At 32.9% G+C, this 14,134-nt stretch overlaps 1 protein-coding gene across 4 annotated transcripts in view; it reads right to left on the bottom strand.

The window, feature by feature from the left end:
- Nucleotides 1-2,606: 2,606 nt before the first annotated feature.
- ARL6 (ARF like GTPase 6) overlaps nucleotides 2,607-14,134 on the bottom strand; it is a 51,682-nt gene continuing 40,154 nt past the window's right edge. For 3 of the 4 annotated variants that reach the window (XM_027102885.1, XM_027102894.1, XM_027102874.1), the window contains 2 exons: nucleotides 10,837-10,892; nucleotides 5,688-5,833 (listed from right to left, as the gene is read on the bottom strand). In XM_027102885.1, the coding sequence (XP_026958686.1) occupies nucleotides 5,808-5,833; nucleotides 10,837-10,892 (82 nt within the window). In that variant the 3' untranslated portion in view covers nucleotides 5,688-5,807. Of the gene's footprint in view, nucleotides 5,834-7,635; nucleotides 7,711-10,836; nucleotides 10,893-14,134 lie in introns of all 4 variants that reach the window. The other variant, XR_003432107.1, reaches the window with a different exon arrangement.

The raw sequence follows: 14,134 nt of genomic DNA, 5'->3' as shown, positions 1-14,134 counted from the left end.
ATTTTTCTGTGAGTTAGCCCAGATCTGAGTTTCATCCAGGGCACCACTGAACCCTCCCACTCCATACTATTTTCTGTAAGAAGGAAGAGAAGGTAAGGATTTGGGTACCTCCTTTATAATTAGAGAGTTTACACTTAAGTTACACTATGAAATTTTTTTCTGATTGTAGTTGATTAAAGGATTGTCTTAATAAATGCATATATATCAATATTAACTTATGCCTTTTGAAGAACAATTTGAAATAAGGCTAAAGTAAAAAGGATGAAAAAAATAAAAACTAACCATGAGTTAAGTGAATAACCTCTAAGTTTCCTTAGAATAAGACATTTAGCATTACGGTTTTTCATTTTATTATGAAGTGACCTTAGGATGCAGATATTCCTCAGTCTCCTTCTGGAAGGTAGGATACATAAGACAGATATTTAAATAAATCTAATAAAAATAAGGATGTATTAAGTTAAATACAGAGTACTGTATAATCTTTAAATGTAAATAAAGTCTTCTTTGTGGCACTAGTAATTCTCTTATATTAAAAGGAAATACAATTGTAGGCTTCCTAGACAAAGTTGCTGCTCGAATCCTTTTCTACAGTAGGGCAAGCCCTATTCCTATTCCTAAAAAAGACTAAGACCTCCTGATATGGAGGCGAAGCCTCAGGATTGTCCTGATCTCTTTAAGAAAGAACTATAGTCTATTTCTTAAGTTTATACCCATTTCCCACATAGACAAGTCCTGTGATAAGTATTGATATATCTGCTTGTTACATCTGAAGGTCTAATTAGTAGAAAAATACTGCCTCTTGCCTTTATAGAGACCAACACACTTTTTAATCAGCAAACATAGCATTAATATTTAAAAAATAGTTCTGTGTTAGACATATTTCAAATTAGAAAAACAGATTTTAACATTAACAAGATACCATGTTGATACAGGGTCTTGGAAATCATTTTATTTTTTCTTAAGAAATTTTGTCCTGCTATGTATAAATGAAATAAAATTAGTCACAGTATGGGGGTTTTACAATGTAAAAAGGAATAAGTGATATTTTGTGAATCTATAAATTAAGCTCATGGAATTAGTGGACAGTACTTAATATACTAATAATCCAGCATCTAAAAAATGCAGTAAAAACTCTATCAAGTAGATAATAAAGTTTCCAGAAATGGCAAGAACTGACGTATCATTTAAGAGCATCACAAAAACAAACAAAATAAAAAACCCTACAACACAGAAAGAATAACGTATCTGTAAGATTTATCTATAAACCTTCCCAAGAAAGCCCTGGGGAAATAGTTAGTGATCACTAAAATGAGTGAAGTGAGAGCTTCCTATGACCTTAGGATGGTACATTCTGATATACACACACATGCACACACTGAGCCTAAATAGAGCTTAATGTGAAATTGGCTTTAACTCCAACATTAATGATTACTCTCAATTAAAGGAAATGTAAACCTATCTCAGTAATATTTTACTGTAACATTATAACATTTCATTAAATAATTGGAAGAGTTTATAAAGTTTTCCGAAAGACAATGAGACACACAGACACACACACACACACACACACACACACACACTGATTTCTGGGCCTAGGCCTTTATGGATATATGCTATTCCAATAGTCAAATGGCAAAAATTTAGAACATTGAGGCAAAGCCATAAAATATTTGCAATTAAGAAAATATTTTTAGCTATAGTTGTTACTTGGGGTCGCAACTTAAAATGCATATCCACAAATTGGATTATTAATGCGCCTACATTTTACCACGTTTCAAGACTGTCAACACTAGTCATCAGTTAACTCAAAATATTGGTAAAAGTCACTGAGAAATCTGGAAGACCACGCCAGACGCTTGGGGATAATCTGTGTGTGATTAAACTTTGAAACATTAACATGTCTGATGTTTCAGAATCAGCCCCATCTGTTGCCACCCATTTAAAGAAAAGGAAGGAAAAAGACATCAGAGGGCCAAGACATCAATATAACTGGGGGGGGGGGGGGAAAAGGATTTCAATGAGCATTACTTTTCAGCTATTCGCATCTGATTTTTCATCTTTAATATAATTATTTAAGAAAGAAGTAATTTCAAATTGTTCTATTCCATTTTAGAATGCTCTTTAGCTTTTCAAGAAACCTTGTAGAGGTTAAGAACACAAATTCTGGAGCCAGATAGTCTAGACTCAAAATCTGGGGTCTTTTGTTTATTTGCAATGGGACTGTAGGCAAGTTACTTAACCTCCTTTGCCTCACTTTCATCATCTATGATAGGGGTCGGCAAAGATTTTATGTAAAGCCCCAGACAGTAAATAATTTCATGCTCTGTGGGCCACATACTGTATCTGTTGCCTTTTTTTTTTTTTTAAATAACGCTTTAAAAATGTAAAACCATTATTAGCTCAAGGGCCATACAAAGACAGATTAGTAGTTTGCTGACCCGTGACCTACATAATAGAGATAATAGCGCCTACCTCATAGAACTGTTATGATGATTTTTTTTGAATTTTATTTATTTTTTTATACAGCAGGTTCTTATTAGTTATCCATTTTATACATATTATGTTATTAAATGAAGTAATATACATATATAAAATGCTTAGAAAGTACCTGGCACATAGTAAAACCCACAAAAATGTTTATTATTTCTACTATATTTCTAACCAAATTTTATTTTCAAAGTACCTCCTATTCCTCTATGACTTCTAGCATTACTTGGTGACTTGAAATTTGGTGAAGAATTAAATTTTTCCTTTTTGGTTTATTCTAAATCACCAGAGAAAAGCTTAATACTATATGTTCATGAAGCTGCCAAGTGTGGCATTAAAATCGAATGATCAGAGGGAAGAATCAGTAATGGTCCTGAGGCAGTTCCTTGTAAATCCCAGAAGGAACATCCTTAATAAGAAAGATTCACAATAAAAATGTAATAAATAAGTTACTTGAAACATTTAATTAAACACAATAACCATTTCTCAAAGTATTTCCTTCCAGTCACAGAAATGAACAAACCTATTATAACATCCATTTAAGTGAGCATTTAATATCGGTTTTATTTATTTTTTAACTAAGAAGCAAGAAGGAAAAATCAGAAAGCAAATCATTTTTAATGTATTTTAATGTACCAGAGCTACATGCAGGATGTATTTGCCTTAAGTTTTCTCTAGAGTAACTACATATATTTATGGAAATCACAATATGGTGGGAAAAAAATAAGTAATCAGAAGGCAATTCATAATTTTTAGCAGACGACCTATAAATGAAAAATATATACAACTCAGCTCTTTTGTGATTTATAAGGCACAGGCTGAAGAGGGCCACATTATAAATATTTAAATGCAAAACATACAATAGGCTAACTTTTGAACATTTTATGAGGTGTCACATTGAAATGTGGAGCTTAATGAACTAAACTTTGTTAACACAGTGATGTCTAAACATAAAAAAACACTTGCTTGAGCTTTAATGCAATAAATTTTAATTGCATAATATGTTAAATACAAATGCAATAACCTCAGTGTATGCACACATGGCATGCTGTGACCACTGTAGCCCAACTTGCTTCTACATAATCTTTACATGAAAATGTAGAGTATGAATGGATGTTTATAGACTATAAACTAGATCTGGAGATCATGAAAACAAAGGAAGCATTTAGTACTCTCTTCTACATATTTGCATAGGTGTAAATGACTGTAGTTTGTGGAATACTAATTTAGAATCAACAAATCAACATAATTTCAAGAATTATTTTTATCATAGTCATTCTTGTCCAGAGTTTAAAGTTTGAAGTGTTAATAGACTTAAAACAAGCAAAAAGAAGAAAACAGTAGTCCCTTGTCCCTGACCTCCAGCACCCCAATCCTGGTCTCCCACCCCAGTGAGAGATTTTTCCCATCCTTTTAGCTATTCTTATGGCAGATATCTCTATATTTCTAAAATCAGTAATACTCTTAGCTCTTGAATCATCCATTTTAAACAGACTGTTTGGTTCTGAATCCCAGTACCACCATTTACTAGCTCTGTGACCATAAACAACCTTTTTTAGGCCTCAGTTTCCTTGTCTATAAAACAAACACTAGAATCTACTACATAAGGCTATTATGAGGATTATATGATGCAAAATCCCATACATGTAATAATATCTTGCTCAAAATATAGTGATAGCTTTTATCATTGTTATTGTTACCTTACGGTAGATGAGGATTTGAATTCTCTTAAAACACCCCTTTCTCCATCCTCCTAAAATAGTTATAGCATATTAGGGTTTTTTTGTTGAATTACAGTGTTTTCATGTTCATGTCTTTTTTATATTTGAGGCACCTCTAGATTAATGAGACTTACTTTGTATCTTCATCAAAACAATTTATGAGAGGCTGGCAAGCTAGCTAAAATGCTGGATCACTGGAATATTCTGGATGACTTTCAATGTGCCAAATTCGAAAGCACTGGGATTTCTGGACTAAGAGAAACTGAATTATAGAACTTTTACTGAAGTTTTAAAAATATTTTATTCAAATCTCTGTGAAACATACCACTACTGTAGTTATCATAATACATCTTTATTACTCACTTACCTTTTGTCTTCTGTTTTCATCATTTTCACACCTAAGGATATTTATGATGTTACACATTATATATTACAGTTTTTCTTTATATGTAATATTTTCAGAATTTACACCATTGCTCTATCCACTGTTTCCCAGTGATTAATTAAAAATGAAAGCTTCTATTTAGAGTTTACAATTATAAGCAGTCTCTAAGTTGTGAGAAGTAACACAATTTGCATACAGTAGATGGCAGAGATATGTTTAAAATTCTAAAAAACATTTTTGTAGCAGTTTATGCCCAGGAAAAACACAGTTGGTGAGTCACAGTCTATTTTAACAAAGTACTGCAGTAAACTGGAGACATTTTAAAGGAAGAAAGAATAAGTCAGTTGTAATAATTATGAAGAATCACATTAATTCATTTTTATACCTCTTAATCTTAAAATGCAATATTTTCAGTCAGCCAATGAAATAAAATTAGATACTCTGTATGAAAAGATTCTCAAATTCTCCCTCATTAAATTTTAAGTTCTCTGAGGATAAGGAATATGTTTTGTTTACCTTGTATCACCATTGCCTAGGACAATGCCAAACTAGTATAGGTACAGAGATGTTTCATTTATTTATTCAGTGTTTTATTCACTGAATAAATAAATTCAGCTTAACTTGGACTCAGGTAATTTACAAATGTTTGACAGTAAAATACCAAACACCATATTAACACAGCGTTATTCTTTTCAGCATATAAAGCACACTAGTTTGTATATTACATTTTATGTTTTATTGATGGTGACATATAGCAAAACTTCAATATATATTAATTACCCATGGTCCCTTATAAATATTTAAAAGTTCTTTTTCACAAGCATAATCCTACTACAAAGTTATATCATAAGCTAAGTTTTTAGAAGACAATTAAAAAAATAAAATGCATTAAAGATATCATAAATCAAGATGAGATACTGAGATAACTCTGACTTTACACATTCTTATTACAATCAAATGTAGACCTTTCAAGAAGTTGATAATTCTGGGGAGGGAGCCCTTCAGGAAACATTTAGTTTTTATATAATTAATGGCCAGATTAGCATACCTGAAGTCTTATGTTCTTAAAAACCTCATTCAGAGTCCATAAATATAAGCAGAAGATTATCAAGTATTCTTAGATGTAAAAACTTTCAAAAAATTTAAAGTATTCAGTTTGCCTTAATATATATTCCTTGAATTGAAAATTGTTGAGGTTTCCGAATACTATCTTTTCATGTCTTCACAGCCTGGATCTGATCTGATAATAAAAACCAAATAAAAAATTATCAGTCTCTACAGGGCAAAACCCATTCTCTAAAGTAATCCAAGACATATCCATAAGAACATGGTAGAAACCTATGTGTATGCTTTTTTCTTTTTAAAAGCACAATTCACACTATAGTTTGTATTTCTGTCATTGTACATGCACCTAATTAAAATCAACTAGTTCTACAAGGCTTGTATTAAAAAAAGCAGTTCTTGCCTCATCCCCTCTTTCTCCTTTCACAGGCAACTACTTTCAACTCCCTTTTAGGTGATTACCGGTGTATCTCTAAATAATATGCTTTTATTATTACTTCTTGAAATATCAGTTCCTTCAATGTAATAAGGGGCTTCGGTTCTCACACACTTGTACACTGTTCTTCTGCCACGCTCATCATGTGACCAATACTCCCATTTTCCTAACACAGTGATGTAGTCATCAATAGGATGACTATATGAATGCTATTCACAGCTGAAATGAGTGATATACCCCAGTTACTTTTCCTTTCTTCTACTACATTTTGTTTTCCCTGCAGTTACTAATTGTTCTTCATCCCCAACCCTGCTTTAGCTTTTTTTTAAAATGTACTTAACATTAATTCAATCCCACTACTCTCACACTGTTTCAACCTTTACTATTATGAAGCATAATACACAGTCAATCAATTTCACTTTTTTAAAGAACTCTCCCTTAGTCTTGTGTAAAACTATTTAATCTGAACCAGTTGTTCTCCATGTTTGCCCAGTTATTTTCATATGAGATCTTTCATTATCACTCTAGGATCTCCACTATCATCCTAGGGATTCCTTCCCAACTCTCTTGTGCAGATTTTCCTATTTCCCTTATTTTTTTTTTCTTGTTGGTTTATTCTTTTGTTTTTGATCAGTACACCTCAGTGGCTACCTTAGTAAATGGTATAGAAAGTGAACTCTTCAGACTTTACATGGCTGAAGATGTCTTAATTATACAGTTATAATACACTGATACTGCCAGAGAATATTATTTTCTCCTTAGATTCTTCCAGGCATTGCTTCCAAGTGTTGCTGGTGAGAAGTCTGTTGCTACTTTGTTTCCTTATCCTCTAGATGAAACCTCTTATTTTCTTCTCAGGAAACTTGTAGAATCTTCCTCTGTCTTACAGTGTCGATTTTAATAATGATGCACCTTGGTGTGGGAATATTTTCATCCACTGCATTGGGCTCTCAAGGGGCCTTGCAACTAAAAACTCATCATTTAGTTCTGGAAAATACTGTTTGATGGTTTATTTGATGACTTTCTCCCCTCTTTTTTCTCTGTTCTCTCTTTTAGAACTTCTTATTAGGTTATTGAGCCTCCTAAAATGACTCCTTACTTTATCTTTTCTTTCCATTCTTTGTCTTTTTTGCACCTTCTGAGAGATTGTCTCTTTTTTATCTTCTTTTTATTGAGTTTTCCATTTCTACTATTCTATTATTATTTTCCAAGAACTCATTTTTTTTGTTATTTTTCAAGTAGTATTCTTGTCATATTCATGAAAGTAATACATTCTCTCTTATCTCTTTGAAGCTACTCTAATAGTTTTTTGAAATGTTCTCCCTAAATAGTCTTCTTCTAATCTGCTTTTTTTTGTTTATGTTCCATAATTCTAATGTTTTGATCTTCAAATACTTGGTGATCTTTTGCTATCTTCTCATATGTATGAGTGAACACTATAAAGCTGACTGGAATTTTGTTACATGTGTGAGGCTTGTCAAAAGTGATCTTCAGTCTAGTGTATCTAGCTAAGCCGTTTCCTTGAGAATTTCTGATGTTAATACCTTTAGGTCTTTTCTCTTAGTCTGGTCTGACTCCTCAAAGTTGACTTGCTGTCTCCTACCCGTTGCCAGTGTCTTCTAGGAGAAATAGGAGAAGGCAGAAGACGGTTATAACCTTCAGTATGAAACTTTCAGTTACTCCTCATTTTCAGGTCAGCATGCCAACATACAGTTGTGCTTGGTGTTCTCCAGTCCAGGGATACTATTTGACTCTCTGCAAAGAATGAAACTTCAATCTTCTTTTGGGGCAAGGATGTATAATTGTCTTCTCCTTTCTGTCTCACTTCATCCTTATTTCCAATTTCCATCAATTTCTGAGCCTTTGAGGGGATCTGCAATGTAAATTAGGATGCTTTCCAGCTTTCTCCAGTGCTAGCTTAGAATTCCGCTTTCTCAGGTCTGTTAAGTTATTCAACATTCATCAGATATTTGGCTTCCAAAATCTGGTTGCCATTTTTGTCGCTCCCATTTTTTTGGGTTAAATGGCTTTAAACAAAAGTCTCTTTACTGTCAGTGAGATCTGAAGAGGGGATGAAACTAAGTGTGTGTTCAATCCTCAGTCTTTCATTGGAATACTCATATGCATAGTTTATAAAATTCTTATATTAAAACCTGGAAGCATTATTAACTTTTCACATACAGATAAAGTGATACAATGAATAAGTTTCATTAGTCACATGAGAGGATTTCATTTTATAAATATCTCTCTTTACCTCTGCAATGGTTTCTGTATATTCTCTGGTGGTTTTAAAAAATATTTCATAGTCTACTCATGGGTTCTTGTCTTTGGCTGTAGTGCATAGGTAATTATTGAGAATCCTTCCAAAAGAGAATGGAATCATGGCACAAAATGTGTCATTTAATGTTTTACCCACAATTTTTCAACCGTAAACTTAAAATAATAAGATTAAATTCGTCCAAAATGAACCACAGGCCTTCTGGTTTATCATGCTAGGAAATTTCAGAATTTTGCAAGGAAAATGAAGAGATATAAGTTCAGAACATCCTTCACAGATTTACAGAAAAACTTTTGGCTAATAAGTTAACAGATATAGGCACAGACTAGTCTCCTATATTTATTGCTACCTATTTTGCAGTATAGGTTTTCCCCTCTTTTCAAATCCAGAGAGACAGTTAGGAGCATCAAAAATGTAAACTATTTACTGTTACATAGACATTATGAATAAAGGATCTTCTACTCAAAACCAAACTGATATACTTTTAAATCTACATACTAAGTTTCCTCCTCTATTAAATGGAGAAGTTAGGTAAAAGGGTAAATTTAACATTTTTTGAGTGCTTTCTTATGGTAGGCACTTTAACACATGCAGTATTTCATTTAATCTGTATGGCAATTTTTGAAATTTTATTTTTTAATTTTACAGATGAAGAAAATTATTTTTATAAGATAATTAGAGACATTAGTTAATAATTAATAAGTAGTGGAATAAATCTGCTAGACTTGAAAGCCCAAGTGCTTTTTACTACTATTCCACGCTGCCCACATAAAATGGGATACTACTACTTACTTTGCAGAAAATTGTTGTAAAGGTTACATAAAATAATATGGTAACACAAGGGCACAAAAATTTTTCCTATAAAGTATCCTTCTTACAAAGACTTGGGAGGTAAGATGCAAAGATAATGGATCAGAAAAGTCAAAGACACAAAAATTAGGTAAGACCAGAGTTGGCAAGTGGCACTGTGATGTTGGATCGTTACTGACACCTAGTGGCCTCATTGTTACAGACAAAATACCACCCCCCCCCCAAAAAAAGAGATCTACAATTTAAAATTCAGATGACCATCAACCTATTTTCAGTAAGTTACTATGCTTTGAATTACTATATTATGAGCAATTGTGGTGTTTCCATCCATGCTATATCTCCACTGTGAACAATAATAAGCACTTGTAAAATAAGAAGTAAAGGCTGAAAATATGCTTCTAGTGTCTTCTCTATAATGTTCCTCTGTAACCTATCTGTTTTATGTGGGAATCAGTCCCAGAGTGGTCACTTTGACCACTTCTTTGCACAGTCTAGGAAATGAAGTTGGTATGTTCACAGAAAAATCCCACTAGCTCTTCTGAGAACTACTAGAGGTTCTCAGTTAAGTTTCACTTAATTGTAAAATATAACTAGAAGGTTCTTTGCAGTTTAATGGTAAATGTCATGATGACAACATGAAAGAGAAAAAAATACAATGGTCTGTGCAGTTACCTAAAACACCACATTTTACTAATAACACATAGAAATATTTATCAGAAGTACATTTAGTACTTTGAACCAAAGAAATACTATGTCTCTTTATGTATGGACAAGCAGGCTACTCTTAGATCCACTATGACATACAGAAGAGAAAAAAACCCACAAATAACTGGAATTGAGAGGGTTGTGTAGAAGAAATTAAATTTATGGCCACAAGACTACGGCTAGAATTTATAATCTCTTGTTATTTCACCCTTGTTCAGGGCAGGGAGATTCTAATAGAAATCATCCTCAACTGTTTTGCTCAAAAATGGAAATTTTTTGGCCTGATCTTCAAGGGTCCTGTAATAAGAAGGACCTATAGAATTTGGTTTCATTCACATTCACATTTTGTTGCTCTCTGTGGGTCACTGTGCTTCAATCCATTCCTGTGTCTAGCAGACAATGTAACCTTAGGAAAAATGATATATCTTAATTTATGATAGCTATTGTGATGAATAACAAATAGAACTGTGATTACAAAACATTAATAGAATACCAGCATATATAATACTAAATATGAGTATTAAAAGTTGTAAAAACACGCCATGAATAAATGGAGCTACATATGGTGTATAGCATGATTCTTGAACGATACATGCCATGAAGATTTATTTTTAGTTATTGACAGTAAGGTCTAAAATTTGTCCCAAACTTCAAATGTGCTTCTATTACTAGATCTGACAGAAATTTGTTGCCATAAATTAAAATTATTTTCTAGAGATGTCATGCATGTTGATGTAAGCACTTTATTTAAATAAATCCTTTACAAAAATGTAATTGAAGTAAATGGAGCAAAGTATTGGATACTTACTGTATTGTTTTTTCTGATTGCAGAAATAAATGGAAACAAGAGGAAGAAAGGCAGTGATATAACAAAAATAAAATGTAAAGAAGGAAAGAAAACGTGAATGGAAGGGAAATAAAGGCTGAAGATGCACAGTATTTTGTGATGTACCTTGAAGCCAGTCTACACCTTCTTGCAATCCTTCTCCTTTTATGGCATCACTAGCACTGCAATAAAATCCGTAAAAAAAATCCATTTCATTACATCATAAAACTACAAGAATACATACTTACAATTTTGCCATATAGCAAATTAATATATTCTACTAACATATCTGAGCAAAACTGGCTAAGCACTGAAACTGAATATATATAGGATATAAAAGTCTAAGTGTTCAGGAGCAAGACATGAGAAAATTAGTCATAATTTATATGGACATTTGGAAAAGTGTATCACTAAAAAGTTACTATTCTAGGAATATTACTCAGACTGGCATTAATGAAACATACACTTTGAGTTATTGTCCCAGTAGCAGAAAAGCGTTATAGAATACACCACCCTACCAGCCCCAATGATTCAACAGCATTTATTTATTAGAAATGCTATACTTCGGTTGTAATTTAGCCATAGGATGGAGTGACTTTATTTGACATGAAGTTTGATATCTAAAAGGCATAAACCTGTAATTGTAACTTTGGTAAACTAGTAAAATAAAAAAATTCCAGGAGATATCAACCATAGTTTTTTAATTATTGGCTTCAAAAACCTGGATAGGTTGTTTAACTCTTCTGCCTTCAGTTTCTGCCTCTGTAAACTGGGGGAATATCACCATTGGCCTCAGGTGATTATTGTAAGAATTAAATATTTGAGATATGGATATAAAACACTGAACACAGGGTCTTTTCATTGTCTTTCCATTCTTGAGAGTAAACCTAAATCCTTACTGTGACATTATTTTATAAATAATAAAAACTTATATAAACTAAAATAATAAAATGCAGAAGATTTTTAGGGTATCAAACAATCCTTTTCAAAGACACAGACTAGGGCTTCCCTGGTGGCGCAGTGGTTGGGAGTCCGCCTGCCAATGCTGGGGACACGGGTTCGTGCCCCGGTCCGGGAGGATCCCACGTGCCGCGGAGCGGCTGGGCCCCGTGAGCCATGGCCGCTGGGCCTGCGCGTCCGGAGTTTGTGCTCCGCAACAGGAAAGGCCACAGCAGTGAGAGGCCCGCGTACAGCAAAAAAAAAAAAAAAAAAAAAAAAAAAAAGACACAGACTAATAGCTTCTCATAACATGTTACTGATATAGTTATTTCCTTTCAAAATATAATCGTATAATAACAATTAGTATACGTAATTAGATTTTCTGAATGATTAGGGTTCCTTTTAGTGTGCTGAAGCATGATTTTAAAATGTACTCAATTACCTTAAAGCTGTTAATTGGATTCTAATCAAAACAGAAATTACTTCCAAGGAATTACTTGTTAGACTAAGAATATGACTTATCATAAAATTATTTTAAAATAGGAAGACAGAAACAAACAGCATAAGATACACAATTATTCAAAGCAAACTATGGATTACCTATATTAATGGCAAAACATCAGTAACTGAAATACTTATATCAAGTAAGATCAATGTATTGATTTTATCAAAAACTTCTAGTCCCAAACAAGAGTACAGTACCATGAAGAAATCCTTCCCCATTGGTGGAGGTGTCACTACCCTACTAAAAACCCTGCATCTTTTCCTAATAATTCCCAAATGTTTAAATTCTACCTTTCCTTTCAAATAAATCGTAAGACTTGTACTTGGAATAAAAGCCAAAGTCTTTATCATTTCCTACAAGGCCCTATGTGACATGGCCCCTGGTTATTTCTCAGTGGCCTCATCTACAATTTCCCCCTAGATCTCTGTTCCAGCCAGCATGGACTTCTTGCTGTTCCTAGAAAACACTGGGCACATTCTCATCCAAGAGGCTTTTCACTTGCTGGCCTCTCTATCTGGAAAGTTATTCCTCTAAACCTTTGTGTGAACTGCTCCCTGACTTCAGTTAGATCTCAGAGAGGGACCACATTCATTATTCTTTCTCTTACTATTCTACTTCATTTTTTTTCATCCTCCCAACTGACATTTTATACATCTATTTACCTGTTTTATTATCTGTCTCCCTCACAAGATAGTAAAAAAGCAAATACGTACATATATCACACCAGGGACTTAGTCAAAGAACACACTGTAAGAACAATAACACAATCAGACCTGAAAATCAGAGTTGACTATATGTTTAGTACACTGGTCAAAAATAAACCAAAAAATTTTTCCTTTAATTTTCCAGACTATATTTCTCTATGAGCTCTTTTTTACTGACCAAATTTACTTGTACCTAAGACAAGAGAGATGCAATATTTTATCTCTGCATCACTGAGTGCTACTTTCTTTCTCTAAAATTAATGGATAAATGTATTTTTAATTTCATACATGCTTTAAAAACATTGCAAAAGATAAAAACAAACTTAACAAGTGAAACACTAATTGGAACTTAGTGAGATGTCCAGTTTGAATTAAGGAGAAGTCAAAATTTTAGATAAATTCAAAAGAAAAACTTGGTATTCTTCTATAAGTTGTGTAATATAGAAACTGGCAATATGTTATAAGTCCATATCCTTTTAGCATCAGGTATTACTTTTTTCTCTCACTAAAAAATATTCAGGTGTCACAATAAATCTGTTAAAATTCAATTACTAATTATTTTAAGTAGAAAGAGATTTTTCCATTTGTAAAATTAATTTCTACTTCGAAATTAAGAGGACTGCATCTTTTACTAATTAGACCTATGTTTTGAATGTTGTACTTTCTATCAAAGCAATCACAACACTTAATGCAAAAATTAAAAATTATTCTACTTCAGATGTTATCAATTTAAGTATGATATACAAAAATACAAAGGTTCTATCTCAAGATATTTCTCTACCCCAAGTCCCTCCTTTCTTCACCAACCAAATACCATAAAACCTCAAATTCCAACTCAAGAATCATTTAGTAAACACTGACTTTTCCTCTGATTTCCAAAGTAAGGAGGGTTTTACTTGAGATATGAAGCCTTGGGTACAGAAAAGTTTCAAGGGCTTTCTCAAGCTCTTCTCTTTTCAGCACCAAGGTTAGCTCTTAAAGTTCTTCTCTGAGCTCTACCACTTCCTTGTTTTGTGTTCAGCCTTGCTCTATAGATATCTTCTTATAAAAAGGGGAAAAATGGCAAGAGAAGGATATCTTCCAGCATGGAGAGGTAAGCAGGTGGTTAGAAGGAAGGTTAATTTAACATAAGGTATTGGTAGGCTTTAAAATACTAATATATAACTTCTGGTTATCCTTGTTGGAATATTTTGGTAGAAAGGCACACTGGAGTTAAATATATTAGTAAGAAACTGCTTTCCAAATAAACAACGTATAATAATTTCAGACACTAATT

This window comes from Aethalodelphis obliquidens, unplaced genomic scaffold (genome assembly GCF_003676395.1).
Source record: "Aethalodelphis obliquidens isolate GAN/ISIS:26980383/991018 unplaced genomic scaffold, ASM367639v1 scaffold1, whole genome shotgun sequence".
Taxonomy (NCBI): Eukaryota; Metazoa; Chordata; class Mammalia; order Artiodactyla; family Delphinidae; genus Aethalodelphis; species Aethalodelphis obliquidens.
This window is presented reverse-complemented; position numbering and strand designations above follow the sequence as displayed.